The following is a 24,765-nucleotide window of genomic DNA, read 5'->3' on the forward strand; positions in this document are numbered from 1 at the left end:
TTCGTGTGGAGAATTCGGAAAGTGGAGGCGGAGTGATGATGACGAATGATGCATGCATGATCTTATTAGGCTTACGTTTATTATTACGATACTCTTCATTCGTTACTTCAAAGATACATAGCCCATACGGCAATGCAATCAATCGAGCTTCCCAAGTTAGATTATCGTATGCAATGGGCCCACGACCAAGGGAAAAAATGTGAAAGACAAGCGCAACGAGGGTGGTTAAAAAGTAAAAAATTCACCACAAGCTAACTGTCAACAAAAAGTAATTCTCCATCAGGGAGTTGAACCCTGGTCTACCGCGAACAGAACCGGATAATTCCAATTACTGAGAAGCGGTTATACTAACCGTTATACTAATGAAGATTCCATTTTGAATGGTTGAATTTCATAAATACATCAAGCAACGTGAACGGTTGAACTGAGTAAAAATCGTTTTGCCTATCCATCCTTCGCCCTGCGTCTCCCAGATTCCATCTCGAGACTTTAGACTTGCAGTGTTTGAAATGGAAGGTTTGCCAAAAGGATAGGATTGCTTAATCAATACAAGCAACTATTTGCAATAGAGACAGAAGAAAACCGATGTTCCAGATTCCTCCAGGTGAATAAATGCATATCATGCTAGTTAAGACCAAAAAAAAATGCAATTGCCATTACTGCCGGTCATCTTCTTCGACCCCCTTCAGTCCGGCTTTCTCTGCTACCAAGACTCCTTAATAAGGACGAGCGGCAGCCTGGCAGGCCTCTATTATGGGTAATAACTAGTCAGTAATACTGCACACACGTTTCGATTGTTTGTGTGTTAAGGGGGATGGATGGGGATGGGAATGAAAACGTACTGAGAGCTTCGAGGTAATAGCCACAAGATTGCATGTCACCATTGGTAGCCTCGAGGCACTTGGTGAAGTCTAGAATCAACACATGAGCAATCGCAAATACCGCAGAAAAGACAGGAAGCCTTAACAAAAAAAAAGAAAACAAGACATACCCTTGGCCTGGATATCACAGCTGGCGCCAAATTGCTGCTGGTTCACAGGAGCCTGCTCGGCAGCAGGTGCAGGCGCAGCCTGGTGTCCACTTCCACCGAAGATCATGTTGGAGATACCGTGTCCGACGACGGAACCGGCGACAGCGCCACCCATGGTAGACGCCGCTTGGGCGAGAAGACCGGGCTGACGTTGTTGCTGGACGTGAGCGGTTTGAGGTGGGGCAGGAGCATGTTGAGCAGGGTAAGCGGCGGTGTGGGCGCCTCGGGTCTGGGAGGCAGAGGAGTGGGAGGGAGCTGAGGGACGGGCAGAAGATCGAGACTGAGGGTGGCGTCAGTTTCTGTGGGGAGTTCTTTTCGCTGCACGGGGGTGTGAGTATGCTTACGGATCGGGGCATGCTGGCTGAGTGTGTTGTTGTGGTGTGGTGTTGGAGGTTATGTAATAGCTCTAGGCAAAGGAGAAGAGTAATCGAAAGATGGTAAGGACGGTTGAAAAGACGATGCTTCGATTGGTAGAAGGCACCGGAAGCAACGGACGCAAGCGTGGCGGCAGGCGGGCGCAATAATCCTCGTCGGCGACGGGCGGTCTTCTTCGGATCTCTCCACCTTTTTTTCCTCCACCATTCGGCCGCCGGCCATAACAAGACATACAGCAAGCATATAACTCGACCCAGACGACCAGTAAACCTGCTAGACCCATGGCCCACCCCTTCACCCTCCTCGTCACAGTCGGATCTACCCTTTTCCCGTCCCTCACCTCCCACGTCCTCTTACCGACGTTCCTCTCCCTCCTTCAATCTCTCGGCGTTCAGCGGCTTGTCGTTCAGTACGGACGGGCAGAGCTCAAGCTGCAGGATGATGTCAAACAAACCCTCAACATAGATTCACAAGGCGATGGGATAGGGGTATGGAGCGATAATGATGGTGACAGGGTTAGGGACGAGAAGCAAAACGGGATGGTAGTGGAAGTGATGAGGTTTACGAACGACTTTGAGGGGTTAGTGGGAAAGTCCGATGCGGTGATCAGTCATGCAGGTATGCATCTTTCTCCAGAATTGAATTAAGATGTGAATTTAACTAAAGGTGAATTTCCAAGGTTCTGGATCTATCCTTACCGTGCTTCGTCGAGCACCCCCGATACCTCTACTTGTCGTGCCCAATCGAAGTCTTATGGATGATCACCAGTCAGAGCTGGCTGATGCGCTTTACAAAGATGGTTACGTCATGGTTGCTTCCGTAGAGTAAGTTATACACCTGCTGAATCTTTGCAGTGTAGAGCTGAATGAGGCATCGTGGTAGGGACCTTGAAGAGAAAGTGCAGCCGTTCTTGAAGATATGGCCCAGTCAAGCGAAGTTGTTTCCAGAGACGCGGAAGGAGGTTTTCAGAGAGGTCGTTGACGACCTTATGGGCTATGATTAGTTTTGGGCCTTTATGTATATCTGTATGTCATAAATGTTCAGCTGCCCTTGGTCCGTTGGTTGGTTTAAAGGCGTGCATTATTACAGCTGTGGCTGTGAAGGGGCAATCGCTTTCTTACCAACCCAATGTCTGGTTGGTTCATTATGGAATATCATGGAGTAACAGAGCCAGCGTCACGAATCTCTTAACCATGCAGCCTATCCATCTTTTCTTCTTGTCTACATCCTTCCTAAAACATCCGTTTACTGCTTGGAAACAGCAATGAACTCAATCTCAACAAGGACATCCTTGGGCAACCTGGCAACCTCAACACAGCTCCTAGCGGGCTTGGTCTCACCAAAGAACTCCGCGTAAATCTTGTTGAACGCGACGAAATCGTTCATGTCCTTGAGGAAACAGGTGGTCTTGAGGACCTGGGCGGGGGTGATGCCAGAGGCGGTGAGGAGACCAGAGATGTTCTTGAAAACTTGGGTCTGGGTAGCGTGCGCAAGGAACGCGAATAAGTTTCGGTTGGATGATATGAGTGTCGTAGACTTACAGCCTGAGCCTCGATACCACCGGGGACAACCTCCATAGACTGGGGGTCAAGGGGGATCGCACCAGAAGAGTAGATGAGCTAATTGCAACGCAGTCCTTATCAGCCCCTTCCCGAGGTCCCGCTGGAGCCGCTATGCCATATGTATCGACTTACACCGTTGTAAGTGACGGCCTGGACGTAAGGACCGATGGCAGCTGGGGCCTCTATAACTTCCCGTCAGCTCATTTACATAAACAGGACCTGGACGCCTAAATAATCGCCCAACCGCGAGCAAGCAAGCAGGGACGCAGGACACTCACTGTCAGTAGCGATAACCTGGTAAGGAGCAGACATCCTGGAAGTAGTGGTGAGAGTATGGGCGAAGGGAGTTTTAAGAAGAGTTGGAGCAAGTCTGAGAGTTCGGGCGAACATATAATGGGAAAAAGAGGTTGGGCAAAGGCGAAGAAGAATGTCCTCGCTCGCTCGCTTGCTGGGGAATCGAACGGAAGGGAGATTGACTCGGCCAACAGGATGATATTTAGCCGAATCTTACGTAACATGATTGGCTGGGCCAATGGGCGGTCCCTTCCGCCTCCACTTTTGGAGTCCAGCAGGATTCGAAATGACTTTCAGACGTCATTGATCGAAGGGTATGTGTGCGTTATCTCCTCGTGCCAGCGACCAGTTCTCCACTCTTCTTGACTACTCTACCCATTACACGAACAGCTGGAACACCCATAAACACAATGAATATGGCTTCACTGGAGACTTGCAAGTGGGTACCGTTTATGCACGGCTGGGAGGGTAGAAGGCTCACCCTTCTGTTGACCCCCCATGTGCAGAGCTCTGATCTTCGATTGCTACGGCGTACGCATTTCCCTTTCCATATTTTCCCTTCAAATACAAGCTGACAAGGCCACTTTCAGACTCTTATCGTTAGTCTCCTTATCCAATCAAAAACTTACCACCAACTCACTCTTTTGGTCGGTAATGCTAATCCTCTCATTCATGACTATCGTACGCAGGACTGGGAAGTAGGCATGTACCAAAACCTCGACGCCCTCTGGTCTCAGAAGACCTGTCCGGAACCTGATAGGTTGTTTAAAGCCCTAGGAGTGTTGGAGACGAGGATACAGGGGAAGGATGAGGAGATGATTTATCCTGATGTGTGCGTCCTGATTCGTTCTTGCTCGAAATGATCGCGTGCCCGACTTGCTTGATCGACTTTGTAAAAGATGAGAGCCACTGACTGGAAATGCTAGGCTGGAGCTTGTGTATAAAGAACTTACTGGACAGTTTCGTCTATGGCATGACCCCGGTTCGTCGTCTTCCTCTTTTCTTTTCCTGTCCTCCGGGGTCCTAACCCCCTTCCCACCATGCATTGGCACGTACGAATGGCTGACATCACCATACACATGCGCTTTTATCGAACCTTCGTAGAAGCTGGAAAAGCATTCGGAGACTCTGTAGGCTCGTGGCCAGCATTCCCCGACTCTGCGGCTGCTCTCGGTAAACTGAGAGAACTGGGGTTAAAGTTGTTTGTCCTGAGTAATGTGGATAATGAGAGTTTTGCAGTGTGAGTCTTTTACGTCTTGTGTCTTGAGTCTAATTGTCCCTTACCCCCTAATTTCCGTCCTTCTTTTTCATTGCTGACGTGAGGAATTGTGGATGGGTATTGTAGGACGAGAAAGAAGCTCGAGACGGAAACGAAGTTTGATGGAGTCTACACTGCTGAAGATAGTAAGTTATCTCGTCCATTTTTTTATCAGCCCCCCCACCCTCGGCCTATCTCAACATGCACTCATACTCTACGTACATAGTCGGCTCGTACAAACCTGACCTCCGAAATTTCCGTTACGCCCTCGACCGTCTTGACGAAGATTTCGATATCTCCCCGGACCAAGTGATTGTAGTGGCAAATTCAAAATTCCATGATATCAGTCCGTACGTTGACCCTTTTTTATTTTTATTTTTATTTTTATTTTTATTTTTCTTCTTACCTTATTACAATTTTCACGTCCATGGGCCGCCTTGCGAAATCCAAGCTGATACCTCACTTCTTCTCCCTCTTGTTCGTTCGCGGCTTCGGCGAACATAAACAGAGCACACCGAATGGGTCTCAAAGCAGCATGGATAAACCGCCCAGAAGCGATCATGGGTGTTCAAGGGTTTGAGGATATCAAGCCCGATTGGACGTTTGGGAGTATGAAAGAGTTTGCTGATGCGCTTAAAAGTGCGAAAGAGGAATTTTAAGTTCGTATCCATTGTCTTTTACAACTTAGTGTTTTAATGCCATGTACTTATTTTCCGGACGTGTGATGAATGTGCGAATTTTAGGTTAAACAAAACCTGATCCTTCAACGACGAACCGGCAGCGAGTGTGAATTGGAGGGTAGGGCCACTCATGGTCTTTCGAGGGGGCGCGGAAATCAACCTTCTCAGCGCCTGCTCCATTGACCATGTCCACTTTTTCCCAGTCATTTTCATTTTCTCTTGTTCCATCAGCACCAAAGGGTCACACCACATGAATCATGTAGAAATCTCCTGCATCCCAAGCAAAGCTCCATACACAACTCCTTTACCCTACATACAACCTAGTAGCGTAGAGAAAAAGTGGAGCTTGACCAAGTGTTGTTTTTGGAACATTTACTCAGACTCCTCCTTAACCTCGGCAGAGGCGGCGGCGGCCTTCTTGCCTCGGGGGGCCCTGGGGGGGAGAGACTTGGGGGGGTTGGCGGTTCGTCGCTCGGCACGGAGGAGGGCGGAGGTACGGGCAACGGCAACCTATGGAAAGAAATAGGCGGGTCGTCAGTGCCATTCTTTCATTTCTTTCTTTCCTTCTTCCTCTTCTGCTCCTCGCTTTGCCTTCTCAAATTCCTTGCTCAATCGCCCCATTACCTTCTCCTAAGGTAATCGGTCAAGGACCGGGAAGGAAACAAAGGAAGTTTAGATGTATGGATTTGCCCTGCCAGCACAGAGATCCCCCGACGTGGGAGATGTAGTCGGGACAAGGAAAAAGGCAGGGACATCCCCTGACGGGGCAATATTGCAAGCCTAATACGCTCGGCCCTTCATGGTCCCCTGAAGAGGAGACGGTTCCGGGGAGTTCTAGTGCAGCTGCGGTTGGTTGTGTATGATATGGGAGAAGAATAGAGGATGGACAGAGTGAGGGCATTGGAAGGGCGAGAGTGTGCGAGGCGGAGAGAAGCAAGCAAAGGAACAGACAGATGTGAAGGGAGAGAAAGACTTACAGCTCGGAGGTCGGCTCGGTAACCCTTACCGGCAGTCTCGGCAGCGGCAATCTTGTTGGCTCGTCGAGGGCCGGTAGATCGCTTGAGGGTGACGTGAGATCGGGCAGAGGCAACCTATTATCACCACAATATCCATCATATCAGCCCTCCATTCCTTGAATTCTCTCGAATGGCACACTAGCTGCCCAAAATTGACGGACCTGGTTGGGCTTGGCGTCGGCCTTGATCTTGGTGATGGTGATACCACCGGCAGCAGAGGGGTGGATGCTGACGACCTTGGAGTTGGCGAGGCCAGAGTACTTGTGGGCAGACTTGTTGAGGAGGTTTCCCTACACGATCACTTGGTCAGAAACGTCCAGCGAGTGGGCTTCTTCGTCTTCCACACGTCCGTGCGGTCTCCTGTCCATGCTCTCAATCCGTTCTCCCTTTCCTCTTCAGTCATACCGCCTTTTACAATCTCCTCCAAATTCCTTCCGTCGAAACCTCCCCACGCCCTAAACTTCCTTACTCACCTTCTCCCTGGAGAAGACGGGACCGTGTCCACCCTTAACCTGGAAAGAGTTCCAGTTTCGGACGAGGAGCCAAGTAAGGTCGGAAGACATTTCTGCTGATTTTTTGAGGATGCTTGGTGGTATGCTCAGAAGGAACTTGTATGTATCTTGCGCTCGCTCGTTTTTGGGCGAAACCGCGTCCACGCCCGGGGCAGCGTTTGGTGGAGAGAAGGGAGGTACGACACCGTGGGACGAAACAGGAGTGTGGCTAGCAGACACATTTTCGGCGTTAAGCCCGCCAGAGTATAAAGCCGATAATTACGTCGGGTTCGCGTCCCTTGTTTGGTTTCGTCCCCTTATATTTGACTACTTCATACAAATCATATACGCAATAATCTATAGACATACTATGCACTACAACTTCACATAACCTATGCGGCCCCCGTTTGCGCTGAATCTGCCACCTATCTCGCCCAATGCTTCGTCATATGGAGCAGTCTCCTTTTATTCATCTACAAGTCTCAGACTCTCCTGCGGATGTAAAGGATAGCTTTACACCCACGTGATTCTGAGAGAGCTGTGAGTGCTTTTAAGGGTAAAGGTTTTAGTTAATCCTTTCATAAACTGGGTCACCCTTGATGTCATTTCCCGAGAGAAGAATGGGAATGTGAGGAATACATCATGCTGGTCTCAGGTCTCAAAATGGACGGTACCTTGACGACCATTTTAAGTTAAAGGTGAAGTATGACCAGTCCGAGTTGATAGCGCGTAAATTTGGACGTAAGCAAAGGCAACAAAATCCCTTCGAACTTGCTCGTATTGGTGACATGGCCTCAACTGAGCACAGACAAAATCCCAAAGCGAAAATATCTGCTCGAACAGTGGTGACTGTGTGGGCTCTATTACCTGCATTGCCTTGGAACAAAAAATTGAAGGAACTCTTCGAAGTGGCCTCGAGAATCATTCCACCATTTCTATTGACCACACTTTTGTGCTAAATATCTATCAAAGTCAAGTATATTGCTTGAAAACCCTGACATGCCAGAGTCATCGACTTTACGAGTGATTATCACCTGCTCATTTCCTGCCAGGTCTCTCACATCACCATACCCTTCTTCTTCCCCCTCGTACGACCCGTTTAGCTCCCACTCATCTGTTCAACCACATCCTCCTCGATCACCCCGTTGTTTGACACCTTATCCTCACAATATCGCCTTTCGTTCCCCTTCCCCTTCTCCCACCCCTCGCCCTTTCCCTCCCTCCTCTCTTTCCCCTTCGCCCTCTCCCTTGCCATCCCCATCAGCATTGCAATCGGCGTACCCATACGCCTCATCATTCCCATACTCACCTTCTCTTTCTCAGTCTATGTCTTCGCTGCTGAGCCTGTCAAGTCCTTACCCTGAAACTACTCATCAGCTTGATGAAAGGGATTATGGAAGTGAGCGGGAAATGAAGACGCGTAGAGACAAGTATCCCTCTGTATGTTTTCTTCTTCTACTTTACCTTTACTTTTTCCGATCTATCCCTTCCTTCATGTTTGACACCATAACCAACTGCTTAACGCGAATGCTAATTCCGTTTCTTCATCTCCATCCTCCCTAGACCCCACTATTTCTACTCCATCATTCAGCGAACAACCGCCCCCCTCACCTGCTCTTACCTCCCACACTTCGAATGTCCACTCTTCACTCCCCTTTGGGTATTGTTTCTCGTTCTCTCTCGTCTATTACTCTCTCCCACGATCACCGTAACAATCACCAGAGCCACAGCCAAACCAAGAGCCAGAGTCCAAAACAAAAGGATTATGCCTTATTCTTACCGCTATCACCAGCGCTGCTCCTCCGGAAAAGACGAGGTACTCTTCCCGCATATGAACACAAAAGCTCTGGTGCTGAAAACCGCGCGGGGGCTGAGAATGGAGTTAATGGGAGAGAAAGAGGAGGAGAACAAAAGGCCCAGAGGCCAAAACCCCTCAACTTACCGTTCAGTTTCATACCCAAAGCGAGGGAGTGGAGTCATCTTTCTCCGAATTCGATGGTGGAGATGGGAATGGGAGCGTTGGCATCTCCGATTTGTGCGAACCACAATCACTCTGCCCCTCGTTCTCCACTTACCGGCTTCCTGTCTGGGGAAACTGTCAAACCGCAATTCACAGCCAAACCAGCCTCAGTATCCAGAGGTAATGAGGGGTAATGAGAGGTAATGAGCTGTTATACCCATCTTCTCCATCTCCCAATCACTCTCCGACCCCTTCCTCCACCGATACATCTTCCTCCATCGATCACTCTCGAGCTATCGTATAGGGCACATGGCGAAAACGAGCGTAAGTGCCATGAACAATAATACTTCATCTCAGCAAGGGTGGGCAGTGGAGTATGTCAAGATTTTCTGAAGAGATGGTAGATAATCGTAGTGTTATGCGAGCAATAGTCGATAAGACAAATGTGAGAAGACCTCAGGACGGAGTTTCGCGGCGGGGGGGGCGATCGAAACGTTGGTATGGAATATGGATGAGTCTTTCTTCGTACGCAGCCATTGTAGTCGTATCACGTACAACTACGAATAGATCATCGATACAGAGAGGGAACATAAAACCTGATAGAACCGATGATATGCGTGAGCTGCACAAATAAATTGAGAGAAAGAGATCGGACTCATCCCCTCCCTACGTACTTCATTGTTTCACTGAGTGATAGAGCTCAAATGATGAGAAAGGTTTTCAGACAACCGCACGTGGCTGCTATACATAGTAGTCACTTGTTCGTTATTCTCTCTTCCATCACTGCAGCCCCTAAAAAGCCAAAACAAAAAATCAATCTCCCTAATAGTCACGCACGTACTCATCACTGCAGTCACTATGAACTCACGTTGCCTCATTTATTGATATATAATCATTACGTAATATAATATCCCACATTCGTCAGTCGCCACCCAACAACTCAAGAACGATGTGGAGAAGGATCTTGAATTGTATTTTTATTCATAGAAAAATGTCGTTAGCGGACGCCCTTCTGGCAGACCTTGATGGTCTCTCGGATGACGAAGCTCGATCTCCTTCTCCTGGCCCCGAGGCCTCCTCCTCGTCAATGCCGCCTCCTGGTTTGCCCAACAAAGGAAAACGTCCCGCCAGCGCTATGGAAGTCGATGATGGCGAAGGAGGTGCGAATGAAGATGAGGGAGACGATATGAAGCTGGAAGACGGGACGAGTGCTGTGGGATTTGTACCTGAAGGAGGTGTAAGGCCTGCAGATGAGCTGGACAAGGAGGAAGTGGAAAAAACCGATATGAAGGGTGTCGAGGATGTGAAGAAAGTAGCCAGGTTGGCAGGAAGCCAGAAGCTTCGAGATGTTCTGGCAGTACGTGCATTTACTTTGGTCGTCAGGGTTCTAGCTAAGTGGTAATTTAGGATATCATAAAATACACCGAGTCTCCCACCGATATGTCTTCGTCTGCCGGTCCCCTCGAGGAGAATCCAGAGTACCATCTTGTTGTCACTGCGAACAACATGTCCGTCGAGGTTGACAACGAGATTCTCATCGTGCACAAATTCATTCGTGACCACTATGCTCCTCGATTTCCGGAACTCGAACAGCTCATTGCCGAACCTTGGACATACATTGCCGCCGTTAATGCCATCGGTCAGTCTGAAGATCTAACGAAGGTCACATTCCCCAACACCCTCCCTGCGGCTACTGTACTCTCTATCACTCTTACTGCTACGACTTCCCGTGGTCGGCCGCTCACGCCTGCAGAGTGGGAAACAATTCAGCGCGCCATCGCTGTCGCCCAAAATCTCCGTTCGGCGCGAGAACAAATTTTTTCCTACGTCGAGTCCCGTATGGCTGCTGTAGCACCTAATTTGTCTGCTATTGTGGGCACCGGTATCGCTGCCAAATTACTTGGTTTAGCAGGTGGTCTCCATGCGTTTAGTCGACAGCCGAGTTGTAATGTGATGCTTTTTGGCGCGATGAAGAAGACTTTGGCCACCTCTCATCTTTCTGCTGCCTCTCAGCAACGACATACCGGCTTTATCTTCCAAAGCTCTATAGTACAGAGTGCCCAGCCTGAAGATCGAAGAAGAGCTCAGCGAGCGGTGTCTGCCAAGTGTGCTCTTGCGGCCAGGATCGATGCAGGAAAGGGGTCTAGGGACGGATCTTATGGAAGAAAGTGTTTGGCGGATTTGCAAAAGAGGATTGAAAAGATGGCGGAACCTCCTCCCAACAAGATGATCAAGGCGTTGCCTATCCCTCAGGAGACTAACAGGAAGAAGCGTGGTGGTAAGAGGTCAGTTGTAATCATTTTGTCGATGAGGAAAGCACTATAACTGACTCAATACTTAAGAGCTCGAAAAGCCAAGGAAGCGTACGCCCAGACCGAATTGAGAAAGTTACAAAACCGAATGGAGTTTGGCAAGGCGGAAGAAGAGATCGGGGTGGACGACGAGACTGTTGGTTTGGGTATGATCGGTTCCGCCGGAAGGGTCCGAGGCGAGATGGCAGATGCGAGGAGTAAAGGTACATACATATCTATTTTTCCTGCTCCTTCTAATATCATGCTGACCATTTCTGTTTTAATTAGCTAAACTTTCTCGAGCCAACAAACTTCGAACTCAGCTCCTTGGTCGCTCAGTCACATCCAACGACGCTGCCAGCGGTATGGCCACCTCCTTATCATTCACGCCTGTCCAAGGTCTTGAAATAGTTACACCCTCCCTCTCTGCAGCCCAGAAAGTACAGGCTGCGAATGACAGATGGTTCTCCGGGGGTACATTTACGCATGTAAGGAAGGGGGGAAGCAGTATTCCGGGACAGGAACAGAAATAGGGGTTCAAGTGTGGTCCAGGATAGAGAATTGTATGTTTAGGTATGCATCATTCTTGTAAGTCTCAGAATCAGTATATGTTGGTAACTTTATAAGTAATGGGTAAGTAACCGGGTTTAATTGAGATTCGGGACAGTCACGAATGGTGTCGATGGCTGCTTTCTGTAAATGACTTTGGCAAGATGACCACTATACATATATATATGTACAAACAAGTAATTTTCTCTGCGAGGGTTAATCAAGCTCGAAAAAACAATTCTTGATCTGCACATCACTTCATTTTTATCGCCCACTGGACAACACCTTCACCATCTCCGCATTCTCTTTCTCCAGCTTACCAACCTTGTCAACCAATCCTCCCATTTTATCCAATAACCATTTCCCCCTATCTCTAATCGCACTGTTTCCACCCAAACCCAGCCATCCGCCCGAAACTCCAATCGCGTTGGAGCCACCCTCCGTCGTGATGTTTTTGAGATTCATCAGTTCTTGCTCATATGCTTTGATATCGGATTCGGATTTGGCGATGATGGCGTTGTTGTACTCGATTTGACATGATGATTTGAAAATGGGATCTACAAACAAGAAGATTTGTCATCAGCTCATCCTCTGGGCAGCCAGTTTGTGATGCTTTGCGCGATTGAAGCGGGCGGTGTAACGTACCATTGACGAGTGCTTGGAAGACGTATCTAAACACGGGTTTGCCAGGCTTGACCATTGATGCACGTCCATCGATATACGACACAGACACCAGCTCATGCTCTTCAAGCGCCTTCAAACTCTGTTCAGCGCCTTTGAAAGGGAATTCTTGAAGCATCTTGTTATACGGTATCTATCGGACGGAACCGTGCATCAGCTTGCCTGCAACTTTCTGGGTGTTGCAAAGACGATTAACCTACCTCTCCTTTGTTAGCGAGTTCAGAGACAACTTTCCAAGCCTGCGCTCTGGTCCACTGCAACGCCTTTGCATCCTCACTGTCATCTCCAAACGCCGCCTTTCTCAGCTCTACCACATTCCTCAGAATGATGTCATCCACCGCATCCTTGATCTTCGATCCAGTTCGAACCTTGTACACCAAATTTTCGAGGTCGACCATACGACCTCCCAACTTGGCTATCTGTGCGCTATCCTCTGGAGAAAGAGTATAAGCTTTGGGATCCGAGCCCTGTTTTTGAGACTCATTGCCGGCGTTCGCAGTACTAGTTGAATTAGAGGCGGTGGTAGTCGTGGTCGCAGCTGTGTGCGGTCGAAGTTTGTCCCTTACATATGCCAAGGCATTCACCTCATCCGCATCTGCTAATCCTACTGTATTAAGCGGCTTGGCCGGTAACGCCTTTGTCAGCGCCTTGGTAGCCGTTGGACCTTCGGTAACAACTATCACATGTGCCACTTTGTTCTCTACCAGACTCGCGCCCCATTCCGCAAGGACATTCCATAGATCACCTTTCGCAGTCTTCTGTGCAAAGTTTTTGAGGACAACGATGGGGAGGGACTTGATTGTTTCGCTTTCGACATCAAGTTCTGTGGATGCCGTCGTTTGCAGCTCGAGTTTTTCAGATTCGACCTTGTCTGTTGAGGCAGTCAGGGAAGTAAGGACGGTATCACCCTGGATTGGAGCTACATTTCCACCCATAGGGACCGCTAACGGGACGCTATCCCAATCTTGCTCCTCAAACGGTTCATCTCCGACCCCCAATTCACTCAAGCCATTACCGGCTACACAATCCAGTCTTCCATCGTGCCAACCTCTTGCGATCATCTGTCTCTTTCTCTGCCTCATCTTATCAGTCTCAACTTGGTCTTTTTGAGCCTGGAATGCTTCCTGATGAGACTTTTGGGCATGGGTGGAGACGTCTTTGAGAGCGCCACCGACGATTTCGAGCATTTGACGAAGTTGTTGGTCGACAGGCGTGGAGAACCCTGCTTTTTGGCCGATAAGGCCGACAGCGGCGAGGTCGATGAGTCCGGAAAGGGATGACATGAATGAGAAGACCGGGTAATAACCTTGGCTTATGTTAGCTGAAAAGTCCTTGCATGGAAGGGCTCAAAAGCTCACCTGTTTGGTCTGCTAGGGCACTGACCAAACCAGCATCGTTCTTTGCTTTCGCAATCTCTTCACAATCAATGACCATCGCCGGCCTAAGCACCTGCCTGTCAGCTAAAAAGATCTTTTGCCTAGCGAAATAATAAGGCTGCAAACTCACTTATCCTGCTGCTTCAACACTCTTGTCACAAGGCTTGATTTTCCGCTACCAGGTGGACCGGTTATGGTTATGAACGTCGAAGGATACTCTGCCAGCCACTGTTCCACACCCTTCTCTGCTTCAATCCTGTCCGCCCATGCATTCTTGCCGATAGCTTCCTCTGAATTCTCTGTTTCTGAAGTTGAAGAGTTGAGGAAGCCGAATGAAGTTGGGAGTACAAACTTCTGACGAAGTGCTGTTTATGATGTGTGATTAGTTAAAATAGAACAATCAACGGAAGGGAAGAGGAAGGAAATTACTTTTGATAAGAGAGTATTCGTTGATATCCCATACACCTTCAAGCTTAGATCGCACAAAGAATGCCCTGATAGGATCAAAGAACTATAACCTTGCTTCAGCTGTTTTCTTCTCTAACGTTTGCCGTGTTTAGAACCCACAGTGTAACTCAAGGTACCAATTAAAAAGGCAACCACTGGAAGAACGAGTCTGGGATGGGAACTTATCCAGTCTCTCAGGGCGTGAGCCTTCAATGGCCTTTCGTAGAATAACCTAAGCCTGCTCAATGGGATAGGTTTATCAGTGGCCGAGGAGAGAACGCGAATGGTGAAATCTGCTGTATTAGTCGGCGTTGAATATCCGTGAAGCTATAAAGGCGGCATAATTAGACCTAATTCATCATACATGGGAGAGCAATTAGGACTTACAGCATTGATTGCTATAGCTGCAGGAGAGAGGCGCGAGAATGAAACGGATGCGAAACGCAGCGAGCCTGCTGGCACAGGAGTAGGGGGCTGGATATCTGCCAGACGACCGTATGGCTTCACGAAAGTTAAGAAATGGATCATTCAATGGTAGATAGTACTTACTCGGAAGAGCGTATATAGCATTTCCTGAGAGACATCGGGCCCGTCGAACTCGACTCTCAATCTGTTTGATGGGAAGCGATTCATATCCTATGACACATTAGCTTTCTCTTTTCCCCGGTCTATAAAAGCCTCAGCTTACCTCTGTCCATTGCTTGCCCTTTACAACCCATACTCTTCCACCCCCAGCAGCGCCTTGCAGTCCCTTCACGGCCCCTGCGCTTCCCTTTACTAAACCCCCTTCATCTCCATCCATCGCTGCATCTTCACCATCCTCCGCTCTTGATGAGTATAGTGTATGACCGGGTACTTTTCTATCGTCATGCCACTTTTTCTGCGCCCACCAGTTGCCTAACCAGCTGGGCCATCCTCCATGTTTCTGGGCTGATTCCTCTAGAGGAGATATGAATAACCGACCAGGCTGGTTTTGTGTGTAGGACGAGGGCGTCGACTCCACACCGATCCTGGCAGCTTTCTCCTCATCTACCTTCTCTTCTTCCTTCGAAGTCTGCTCCTCTGTTGGAGCGATATAGGAAAAATGTAAGAACACACCCCCATCTTTCCTGCTGACTTCCCAGTTTTCAACTTGGAACCCATGGACTTTAACGTCGTTTGCAATGGCATGCAGATGTTCGAGAAGCGCTTCTTCTCTAAGAAAAGAAGCAATACTGGGCCTGAAATCCAATCTTCCCAGCTGAATAGGGAAGACGTTGGAGATGTAGAATGATGCCGTGCTTCGAGGAGCTGATGACGAAGAAGTGGGCAAAGCAGTGGATGAATCGGTAAGAATGGAACGGGAAATGAGGTGGTTGCGGAATCGGAAGAGAGGTAAGGAGCGGTTTGGGTACCGAAGAGGGAGTGATCTGGGCCGTATCATATGGTGGCTGTTTGATGTGTAAAGGTAGTGCGTGATTAAACCATGAAAAAATCAAGAGTACACTTGGAGAACATCAGGAGAAGATGAATATCGTAAACTAACGACTTCTCGCCCCGCTGAACAAGTCAAGTGAGTGACGTCATGTCCTGACGCGTAAACATAAAGAGGAATTGAAATGAATAATAACATAAAATAATTTTAAAAAAGTGTTGTGAATGATGCGTTGACTTATTTTATCATTTCCTTGCTCTTGCATGGAACGTTTTTGCATTTTAGACTCTTAGATGTCTTTTAGGGGTTTACACGATTTCTTTTAACAGTGTTGGGTTTTAGGATGCCTTTCTCCAATCTTTGGCTTTGGGATTCTGGTGCACCTTGACTATCTTTCCGTCGTGATTATCTACAAAAGAAGGAACCATCCCAGAGGACGGATGCCACAATCTACATTCTCCATTAATCTAACCGGTTTGCTGCTTACTCCCTCACTCTTGCATCGTCACGTCCTCCGCCGGGAGCTGTCCCTCTTGCTGTCCCGCCCCACCTTCATTCTGGCCCTCAGCTGAAGCCTCAGCTTGAGACTCGCCTTCAGCCTCTGGCCCCTCCTCTGGCTCCCCCCTACTCCTCCTCCATCCTCTCAAAATCCCTTCCACACCTTCATTCTCCCACACCCTAAATCCACCTCTCTGTGCCGCTGCTGATTTGCTCACATCCTCCACTCCTTGTCCCTCGGCAGGACCGATAATGGCTATAGAAGTATTCAAAGAGGAGAGATGTTTGTCCTGTTGAAGGGTATCATGCAAAGCCGAAAGACCATGGTTGATCAACTCTTCAAGTGAGGCATTGGGGAACAGATGATAGTTTTTTTCAAGGTATGTCTTTGCCGATTGGGAGCGGGCACCGATGGAGTGCGCATAGTATTCAAAAGCCGTGCCGGCTGGGGAGAATTCAAAGAGGTGAGGGCCGGTTTCCTGTTATGACACGACATGTGTGAATTAGCTCGGCGTTCGAAAAGAAAAGAAAAAATAGAAAGGAAATCAGAGGGAGAGATGAAGGGTTCAACCTACGTCCTTTCCGATAACAAGGAATCCAACGCCGTACGGTCTTCGCCCATACTCTTGAGTGTTTGTTTGAGCGCGGTCGGCGATACTTTGGACGAGACGAGCGACAGGCGTGGCGCGACCGTATGTCATCCTAGATTGCATAGCCCTTTGTCGCATATAATTGCTATATTACAGGCAGTCAGCAACCCTGATAATTTAAAAGAGAGCATGTCGTCTTCTAAGAAGAAATGTTAAAGACATACCTCAAGACACGAGCATCGCTGGTCAAACCAGCAATGGCGACACCAACGTGATCGTCAATCCTGATGAGCTTCTTCTGATATGTCGCAAGCTCGCCAGTTGATCGCTACATCATTGCTCCTTGTAAGCGTTCCCTTCATTGTAGCTGCCACGACCCCACGAGAGAGCAACACACCTTGAGAGTAAGCAAGACGGCGTGGGTGTTGGACCTGAGGCCGATGGCTGCTGAACCCTGTTTGACGGCTTCGAGAGCGTACTCTACTTGAAAAAGCTTTCCCTGGGGGGAGAAGGTAGTGTTATCCGAGTCGTACGAGTTTCTGAACATGGTGGGGCAAGCAGAAGTGACGAGTGCAGAAGTAAGAAGCAGTAGAAAGCGAAGATGACACCTGGGCGGAGACCGCGCGTCGATGGTGAGATGGAAATATTACGTAAACTGACAGGTGGAGGTCTTGAAGATTTCTGATGATGGGCGGTTATTTTCTGACTTTTCGAGTTGTCTCTATACAAACACATCCTACAATGAGGCCCTTAACAGAGGAAGAGACAAAGGCTGTGTTCGAAAAGCTCGCAAACTACATCGGAAAGAACCTCGTTCACCTCATCGACAGGGATGAGGATGACGAGTACTGCTTCCGTCTCCACAAAGACAGGTATGTTCTTTCTAGCTGGACTCCTGTTGCCTGGAAAGGACTAACATGAAAGAATGGCCGTAGAGTGTACTATCTCCCCCTTCCCATGCTCCACTTGGCCACCTCTGTCGCCCGACCTAATCTCGTTTCTCTCGGTACATGTTTCGGTAAATTCTCAAAAACTGGCAAATTCAAGCTTGGTATAATGTGTTTGGACTATCTCGCCAAGTACGCAAAGTACAAGGTGCGTCTCTATTTCCATCTACCATCTCTATTCCAATCCCTCTTTCCCTTATCTATTATCCCTCGTCCAGCTTCCCTTGTCTCTCGATACGGCTTGAGTCCCGGGCTGGTGGGGTCAGGATTTGGTGTAGAGTATTGAGTGTTACTGGAACTGGAACTGACGAAAAGACCTGTGTGATTCTGGTTTAACCCTTTAGGTCTGGATTAAGCCTTCTGGAGAACTTCCTTTCCTCTACGGTAACCACGTCGCCAAAGCGCATTTGGGAAGGATAACGGAGGATACACCCGAACATCAGGGTGTGGTGGTGTACAACATGTCGGATGTGCCTTTAGTGCGTTCCCAATTTTATTTCATATCCCCCTCCCTCTTCCCCCCTTCCTCGTCTGATTATGGAATTGACGGGGTCTGTGCTAACCAAATTTTCCAATTATTCGGAAAACAGGGATTCGGAGTAACAGCCCGCTCAACACTCGATACACGTAAACTCGATCCGACGGGTATTATCGTCTTCCACCAAGCGGACGTTGGAGAGTTCTTGCGTGATGAGGATACCATGTTCTAAGCTCTTTCACCAGGTTGGGAATAGCAGTGGAAGTCGGGAGGGTTTGGAGGAATAGACGGAATAGGTGAAGAGGCGAGGCTCCGAAAAGAGAGGAAAGAAAGGGGGGAATGAACCGAAAGATGAGGGATGAGGTTCTGGGATAGAAAGACTGTGTTTCCGGGGGACGATTAGCTCGATACCAGTTGCCAAACCAAGATGATACGTGGAGCTCAGAGCTATAAGATTGAGAGATTAGATTTGAGTGGGAGACATTCCGAGGGTCTGAGGGTTCAGAAAAGAATGTTTGACTTTGGGCATCATCTCCATTTTTTTATTTCGTGTAATGAGTGTTAATGTATTCTACTTTTAAAAATCCATAATAAAATGTACACGCACCCATTCACATCCAGCAGACACTGAAGGAAACAGAAATAATCGAAGATAGGAAATCATAATACATGAATATTCCCAAAAATACGAGACGTGAGAATATCTAGGATGAATGGGTGACTAATGCGATAGATAATGCGATAACATGGAATGCTGGGTATAAATTTGAATGCCTCTACCACCACTATCACCAACCACTATTCGAACAACGATCAACGTAGTGGTAAACATCCTCATTTCTATAGTTATTCTTCCTGGTCAAGGGATCAGTAAACAAATGTAGGACGATGGAATCTTGGAACTGGAACTTACTTGGTTCAGAAAGGAATGAGTATGCAGTAACCCTTCCCCCATGCCGTTATTGTTGGTCCGTTCCATCTCTTTCACGTTTTGCGTCCTGCATTCCTTCCATTTGATTGACTGACTAATGGAGCGACTTTTCTGAACTGATCATACAACAATTAAGTTCTTACAGAAACTTCTCTTTCCGCCTACTGTGAGAATCATATCAGCACCGATGTAAATGATCCGCAATGGTCGGAGAAACTTACCTACATTAATAAGAAATCATAAAACCCAAACACCAAGATCTCATCCCATCTTTTCCTAACCCTTCTTGAATCTCACTGTCTAATCCTTGTACACCTCCCCCTTCGTATCATTCATTCTCGCACCAGCTCTCTTCTTCCTATGAAACATGATCAAATCCGCCAACCGGCTGTATTTCCTCCTCAACGAGAGCGCAAATGAGCCGGGGGTCATCTCAAGGATACGTTGCGTTCGGAAATGGCGGACTGGAATGTTCCCAAAGATGGGCAGAACAATGCCATAAACACCTTTTTGCACTGGTTGGTTCGGGTCTTGGTTCTTTGAAGAGGTGAAATTGAACTCAGACTCAGAATCAAGGCCAAACTCGGATGAAGACAAAGAAGAAGATGAAAAGTCGTTTTGCTCGCTTTGGTGCAGGGGTTTGTCGGTAGGGCATGGGCAGAGCGTACGATAAGTGTACACGGGTCGGGAAGGATCTTCTTCCGACGCAATTTTGGCTTCTGCTTCTGCTTGCTCTTCCCGAGAGAGGGGAATCCAAACTCGTCTTGTTTTCATCTCTTCCAACTGCTGCAACGCGTGGTCGATGACAGAAATTGTGATGATGGATGGTTTCCAAAGCGCGTCACTTGGTCTCCAGCGGTTCAAGAGGGTTTCCGCTTGAGAAGTGGTTTCGGCTTTTTCCACCACTGAACGTTCAGCAGAAGGAAGATTGGAGGATTCCATGGGAGGAGGGAAGGGAGACGAGAGGTTGTATTTGTGTCGCCTATTGGGGGGACCAAACACAGGTTGGACCTGCAGACTTAACAGCTCTTTTTCCAACTCGTCCTGTCCTTCTTCCTCAGCATACTCATCCTTCTTGCCCTCAAATTCATCCACCACCAAATCCCACTCCTCATCCTCTTCTCTGCTCTTATCCATCTCTTCCATTGGTTCTCTCTTTTCCCTCATTGCCTCTCTACGTCTGAAACGATATCTCGCATACCGCCTCATAAGCACCATCTCCGCCACCCTGAACCCGCCTTCCACATCTCCGACCCTGATCAAGGCAACAGTAAGATGATTATAATTCTCCGCGTCAAAGCCGAAACCGGCCGTGTCGACAGCATTCCACAACTTCCTCACTTCCTTGTACCGCCCAGCTGAGGATAGACTGTCAAGAGCAATAGAGAGGGGGATGCACAGGATCGAATCGTTGGTGCGTACAGGCAAGTCTTGGCCGCGACCTCTGGTCACCCATGACGGCTTGAAGTTCACATTTTCCACCGCATAGTTGTATATCTTCTCCCAAACTTCCAGCACTTTATCGACATCTCCTGCTCGACGATGAACATCCATCAACTGCGTCCACATCTGCACCCTCTGTCTCGGGCCGCTTTGCCCATCAGAATCGGCCAAATCAAAGTAATTCTGCGCCTCTTCCCATCTCTGTAGCTCTCCATGCGCACGGACCAAGGGCGAGAAAATGTTCTGGTTGATGAGCGCTCTGTCCGCACCAATATCCGCAATTTGTCCTTTGGCGACTTCGGTGTGTACAGACATGGCGAAAGCGTGCGCTTGCTCCAATGCTCGCTCACCCCTTGCATCGGTGAATGATTGAATAATCATACCATACGTGACACTCGAAGGCAAGATACCTCGCTTGATCATCTCGTTGTACACCGCTTTCGAGCTTGCAGCGTCGTCGATCCGGATATACCCATGCAAAAGAATTGAGAAATGGTAAACGTTAGGAGAAGGGCCGTGATATTGTCGAGAGAGACTGTCCATCTCTTCGTAAAGATCCCTAGCGAGATCCATATCCCCGCTGTCACATGCAGACATGAGGACCAACGCCCAGCCATTGCTCGTTGGCTTCTTGATCTGCCTGAACAATTTGATCACGCTTTCCGTAGGTGCAGGTAACCAAACAAGAGCTTGGATAATTGTCGATAATACGGGATCTGTCATTCTCATCTGTGGATCAAGGGATGCCCAGCGCTTGGCGGCTTGTCCCCAGTTTCCAGCTTGAACTTCTGCGTTAATCATGGCGGCATGAGCGATGGGATCAGGCTTGACACCAGCTTCGATCATGGCGCGATAAACATTTTCCGCATTCACTGGATCTCGACGTTTGGCAAAAAGGGTAATGAGAGTCGTATAAGTGTACAAGTCAGGCACTAGGCCAGATTCAACAAGGTGATCAAATGTGCTGACGGCAGAATTGACATTGACCTGGCCGGCATAGAGTTTCAGCAAGGCGTTGTAAGCGTACATTGACGGCCCGCGCAATGCGGTCATACGATCGAGCACCGACTTGGCTTCCTCAGCTTCGTTGGCAGCGATATGAGTCATAAAGAGGATTTCGAGCGCAAGAGGGTTGTTGGTCCAGTGTTCGCCCACGCGTTCTTTAAGAACACCAATGGTCTCCTCCACTTTACCTCTTTCTGCATAAATCTTGGCCAGTTCGACACGATCATGCCACGACGCCTCCCACTCTGTCGAAAGGACATGCCAAGCAGCCGCTTCTTCTTCCATCCAGCCCACCCGGCCCGCGAAAGACAATATTCGTCGTTGAGCTGAGCGGCTAAGGGGGCTGTGAAGAGTCTTCATGCGTTGAAGAGTTTCCTTGGCATTCTCGTGTCTGGTGACAGCCAGCTGTTCGCATAAAAAGATGGCAGCATCAGCTGGAACTGTGATCCCTCTGTCCGCAAGGACCTGATGAAGATCCAACGCATCTTGTAGTCGGCTTCGATCTTGTGAAAGACCGACAAACATCAAAGTCCCTAACCACCTCGTCCTTGCCGTCGGATGTTGACTATACTCTTCGCTCCACCACTGGATCGGGTTATTCACTCGAGTAAGCGCCCTGAAAAAGATCCTCGCTACATTATCGTAGAACCGATGCATTGGCTTGGTGCTCTGGATGAGCTGGTGGCGGAAACTGGTGGGGCAGATACGAAGAAAGTCGACAAGATCGTGATTGCGGTCGGCGGCGAGAACAGCTCCTTCGTACAGTTTGAGGTAGCAATAGTCGTATTTGGGATAAGCGTCTACTTGACCATTGTGAGTGGTGATTCGAGTGATAATCCTCGCCAGACCAGTGACCATTTCTTTCCTTGCCTTATCCCATTCCTCAACTTGTACATAGGCCAGTGACGCGATAGCGTGACCTAGAGAATGAGTGATCAAAGTGAAAGTTAGGCTCCTTCCTTTTTGCAAGATCTCCTCGACCTCGGCACTGGACCCTCCAAGCCGCGATACCGCAAAAGCCCTAACAGCCGCAGCCACCATGGGCATCGCCTTCTGGTTGCTATCACCAATGGTATCCAAATCCAACAACTGCTCTAAGCCACTTGCCAGCCATACCCATTCATTTGCATTGGCCGTTTGACGGAATAACTCAAAAATCCAGGCAAGGTTGGATATTGAGCCAAGCTTCTTGAACGCCAAAGGCTCCGGCACCAACATGTTGAATTCTTGTATGAAATCGGAGGCAGACTTGAATTCTTTATGGAGAAGCTTCTGATATAGCTTGGCAGGAATACAAAATTCGGGAGATGGAGGGAAGACTGGGTTGATGAACTGGTTGTGCACCGATAGAACTTGAGAGTGTTTGTATCTCTGACGTTCTCGTTGATCACCTGTATGGGCCTCTTTAGATGAAATTGGGGTAGAGAAGGAGTTATAAAGATGGGTGTCGTCGACATGTTGGACAGCGCTACTCGAATACGACCGTATTGACTGGGTGTGTGCCGAAGACCGTATCATCTAACTCGTCATCAGTATTGAAGTTCTTCTCTGCAACAAAATACAACTCACCTGGGATAATCCTCTATTTTCTAATTGAGTCAAACTTCCTTCTCTGGCTGCGACCGGCCAGCGCTGAGGGGCGCACGTTGCGCATAAATGTACTGGTTGAGATTTGGCCACCAGAGTTTGTGACACCTACATAGCGTCAGCATCCAGTCGCATACAAACGAAAGCATCGCCGCTCACTTTTGAAAATACTCTTGAAGGTGCGCCACTAATCCTGCGAACAGCAGTCGTTGCTCCAAGCTGTTGGAGATACTCATTGTGGACAAGCGTCAAGACGTGAGCGACAGAGGTCGAGGAGGTGGCGGTCCTAGGAAAAATACGAGTAGCTCGAGAAGGAAGCATGGATGGCGGAATTAGGATGGTAGCCAAGTGCGGCTACTTTTTGTGGGGGAATGATTGGGAAAATGGGCCTCTGAGTGAAAAGTTAAGGGAATGAGCCTCGGTTTCCAAAGAAATGGATTGGTGGACGAGAAATCTCGGAGAGTGTTGGAAAGGTTTTACGTAATGGTGGAACAGACCGAGGACGGCAAAAGGTTGATCCCGTTTGGTCCCCTTTTGTAATTTTGTAATACTTATTTATGTTTACTTACTATAATACTACTAATTAACGCACGCTCCTACTAAGAGGAAATAACACGTCATATTAATAAATAATTAATTAATAAAAGTAGTCTTCTTCTCATCCAGGCCCGACGCGCCGTGCTGGCGATGGCGATCTCTACAACATCCCCCCGACCATACTCCGTACATCCCCGTTTATCCCCCTTCCGTCCTTCCTCCTACCTGCACCTGCCTGAGTAACCATGGTGAGTGACAATCCCAGCTAACAACGCCCCCTTGCTCTCGCTTACCACCCAAACACAGCCCATGTTACTCGACATCACCGTACGTCACATACCTCCAGCCTGCGATCCATCACCTTCCTCACACGTCCACTAACCCCCCTTACCTACAGAGGAAACTACTGGCCCGATCAGACAGGGTCAAGTCAGTAGACTTCCACCCTACAGAACCCCATGTCATCTGCGGTTTATAGTAAGTCATATACCGTCTCTGAACCTTCACCGGTGCCATGCGCATTGGGTGTAGCGAGAAAAAGGGCGGAAAGAACTTAAAAGCTGACTGGCATGCGCTTCTATATAGTAATGGTCAAGTCAAGATATGGGACTATGAGACAGGCACAGATGTCAAGGCTTTTGAAGTGACCGACGTCCCCGTCCGATGCGTCCGCTATATCGCCCGAAAGAACTGGTTCGTTTCTGGCTCTGACGATTTCCAACTCCGAGTATACAACATCTCTACCGGCGAGAAGATTACCCAATTCGAGGCGCACCCAGATTATATCAGATGTCTGACTGTTCACCCGACGTTGAGCTTGGTCTTGACTGGTAGTGACGATATGACTATCAAGTGCTGGGACTGGGACAAGGGATGGCGATGTGTTCAGGTGGGTTTCTTGTTCAATCGTTCTTTCGTCGGCATCAAAAAGCTAAACCCTAGGGAAGATATTTGAAGGGCACACCCACTACATTATGGCTCTCGCCATCAACCCAAAGGACCCTCAGACATTTGCGTCCGCCTGTTTGGACCATACCGTCAAGGTCTGGTCTCTTGGAAACTCGGTCCCCAACTTTTCTCTCGAGGCGCACGAAAAGGGTGTCAACTATGTCGACTACTACCATGGCGGTGATAAGCCCTATATCGTGACAACTGGTGATGACCGGTAAGTTTCTTACTTGCCCTTCGTTTCTGTTATGCACAATGTTAAAACATTCCATTCCCATAGACTTGTCAAGATTTGGGATTACCACTCTAAATCCTGCGTGCAAACCCTCGAATCACACACTGCCAACGTGTCGTTTGCCATCTTCCACCCATCACTG

At 48.5% G+C, this 24,765-nt stretch overlaps 11 protein-coding genes across 11 annotated transcripts in view; 5 read left to right on the forward strand and 6 right to left on the reverse strand.

Annotated features, from left to right (window-relative positions):
* Positions 1-599: 599 nt before the first annotated feature.
* On the reverse strand, positions 600-1,476 carry CNB05480 (conserved hypothetical protein). The gene is made up of 4 exons (XM_569291.2): positions 1,375-1,476; positions 992-1,310; positions 843-911; positions 600-748 (listed from the first exon to the last, which is right to left on the reverse strand). The coding sequence occupies exons 1-4, from the start codon at positions 1,384-1,386 to the stop codon at positions 717-719; spliced, it is 432 nt and encodes a 143-aa protein (XP_569291.1). The 5' UTR covers positions 1,387-1,476; the 3' UTR covers positions 600-716.
* Positions 1,477-1,623: 147 nt separating this feature from the next.
* Positions 1,624-2,465, forward strand: CNB05490 (conserved hypothetical protein). The gene is made up of 3 exons (XM_024656635.1): positions 1,624-2,023; positions 2,085-2,229; positions 2,288-2,465. Exons 1-3 carry the CDS (start codon positions 1,687-1,689, stop codon positions 2,406-2,408), a joined length of 603 nt encoding a protein of 200 aa, XP_024512312.1. The 5' UTR covers positions 1,624-1,686; the 3' UTR covers positions 2,409-2,465.
* Positions 2,466-2,477: 12 nt separating this feature from the next.
* CNB05500 (conserved hypothetical protein) lies at positions 2,478-3,422 on the reverse strand. Its single transcript, XM_569293.2, has 4 exons — positions 3,246-3,422; positions 3,100-3,149; positions 2,947-3,024; positions 2,478-2,881 (listed from the first exon to the last, which is right to left on the reverse strand). The coding sequence occupies exons 1-4, from the start codon at positions 3,355-3,357 to the stop codon at positions 2,651-2,653; spliced, it is 471 nt and encodes a 156-aa protein (XP_569293.1). The 5' UTR covers positions 3,358-3,422; the 3' UTR covers positions 2,478-2,650.
* Positions 3,423-3,590: 168 nt separating this feature from the next.
* On the forward strand, positions 3,591-5,447 carry CNB05505 (hypothetical protein). Its single transcript, XM_024658891.1, has 10 exons — positions 3,591-3,700; positions 3,768-3,792; positions 3,852-3,860; positions 3,951-4,093; positions 4,188-4,243; positions 4,366-4,501; positions 4,607-4,665; positions 4,746-4,869; positions 5,028-5,178; positions 5,263-5,447. Exons 1-9 carry the CDS (start codon positions 3,672-3,674, stop codon positions 5,176-5,178), a joined length of 732 nt encoding a protein of 243 aa, XP_024514246.1. The 5' UTR covers positions 3,591-3,671; the 3' UTR covers positions 5,263-5,447.
* A 9-nt stretch (positions 5,448-5,456) lies between these two features.
* CNB05510 (60s ribosomal protein, putative) lies at positions 5,457-6,853 on the reverse strand. Its single transcript, XM_569294.2, has 4 exons — positions 6,689-6,853; positions 6,377-6,505; positions 6,177-6,290; positions 5,457-5,709 (listed from the first exon to the last, which is right to left on the reverse strand). Exons 1-4 carry the CDS (start codon positions 6,776-6,778, stop codon positions 5,572-5,574), a joined length of 471 nt encoding a protein of 156 aa, XP_569294.1. The 5' UTR covers positions 6,779-6,853; the 3' UTR covers positions 5,457-5,571.
* A 2,800-nt stretch (positions 6,854-9,653) lies between these two features.
* On the forward strand, positions 9,654-11,678 carry CNB05520 (conserved hypothetical protein). Its single transcript, XM_569295.2, has 4 exons — positions 9,654-10,023; positions 10,074-10,951; positions 11,009-11,181; positions 11,246-11,678. Exons 1-4 carry the CDS (start codon positions 9,658-9,660, stop codon positions 11,488-11,490), a joined length of 1,662 nt encoding a protein of 553 aa, XP_569295.1. The 5' UTR covers positions 9,654-9,657; the 3' UTR covers positions 11,491-11,678.
* On the reverse strand, positions 11,673-15,581 carry CNB05530 (exonuclease, putative). Its single transcript, XM_024656636.1, has 10 exons — positions 14,699-15,581; positions 14,560-14,646; positions 14,398-14,511; positions 14,131-14,337; positions 13,993-14,074; positions 13,694-13,928; positions 13,546-13,628; positions 12,388-13,493; positions 12,152-12,320; positions 11,673-12,063 (listed from the first exon to the last, which is right to left on the reverse strand). Exons 1-10 carry the CDS (start codon positions 15,431-15,433, stop codon positions 11,771-11,773), a joined length of 3,111 nt encoding a protein of 1,036 aa, XP_024512313.1. The 5' UTR covers positions 15,434-15,581; the 3' UTR covers positions 11,673-11,770.
* A 154-nt stretch (positions 15,582-15,735) lies between these two features.
* On the reverse strand, positions 15,736-17,075 carry CNB05540 (proteasome subunit alpha type 1, putative). Its single transcript, XM_569297.2, has 4 exons — positions 16,910-17,075; positions 16,737-16,840; positions 16,498-16,657; positions 15,736-16,401 (listed from the first exon to the last, which is right to left on the reverse strand). The coding sequence occupies exons 1-4, from the start codon at positions 17,057-17,059 to the stop codon at positions 15,916-15,918; spliced, it is 900 nt and encodes a 299-aa protein (XP_569297.1). The 5' UTR covers positions 17,060-17,075; the 3' UTR covers positions 15,736-15,915.
* Positions 17,076-17,239: 164 nt separating this feature from the next.
* CNB05550 (cytosolic large ribosomal subunit protein, putative) lies at positions 17,240-18,516 on the forward strand. Its single transcript, XM_569298.2, has 4 exons — positions 17,240-17,384; positions 17,448-17,607; positions 17,804-17,938; positions 18,050-18,516. The coding sequence occupies exons 1-4, from the start codon at positions 17,254-17,256 to the stop codon at positions 18,167-18,169; spliced, it is 546 nt and encodes a 181-aa protein (XP_569298.1). The 5' UTR covers positions 17,240-17,253; the 3' UTR covers positions 18,170-18,516.
* A 27-nt stretch (positions 18,517-18,543) lies between these two features.
* CNB05560 (conserved hypothetical protein) lies at positions 18,544-23,308 on the reverse strand. Its single transcript, XM_569299.2, has 5 exons — positions 23,063-23,308; positions 22,886-23,011; positions 19,090-22,834; positions 18,851-19,032; positions 18,544-18,792 (listed from the first exon to the last, which is right to left on the reverse strand). The coding sequence occupies exons 1-3, from the start codon at positions 23,222-23,224 to the stop codon at positions 19,169-19,171; spliced, it is 3,954 nt and encodes a 1,317-aa protein (XP_569299.1). The 5' UTR covers positions 23,225-23,308; the 3' UTR covers positions 18,544-18,792; positions 18,851-19,032; positions 19,090-19,168.
* Positions 23,309-23,610: 302 nt separating this feature from the next.
* Positions 23,611-24,765, forward strand: part of CNB05570 (ER to Golgi transport-related protein, putative) — a 3,106-nt gene continuing 1,951 nt past the window's right edge. The window contains exons 1-6 of the mRNA XM_569300.1: positions 23,611-23,688; positions 23,747-23,767; positions 23,838-23,917; positions 24,026-24,329; positions 24,388-24,605; positions 24,669-24,765. The exon at positions 24,669-24,765 is cut by the window's right edge and continues 171 nt beyond it. Of these exons, the coding sequence (XP_569300.1) occupies positions 23,686-23,688; positions 23,747-23,767; positions 23,838-23,917; positions 24,026-24,329; positions 24,388-24,605; positions 24,669-24,765 (723 nt within the window). The 5' untranslated portion in view covers positions 23,611-23,685. The remainder of the gene's footprint in view (positions 23,689-23,746; positions 23,768-23,837; positions 23,918-24,025; positions 24,330-24,387; positions 24,606-24,668) is intronic.

Source organism: Cryptococcus neoformans (assembly GCF_000091045.1).
Source record: "Cryptococcus neoformans var. neoformans JEC21 chromosome 2 sequence".
Taxonomy (NCBI): Eukaryota; Fungi; Basidiomycota; class Tremellomycetes; order Tremellales; family Cryptococcaceae; genus Cryptococcus; species Cryptococcus deneoformans.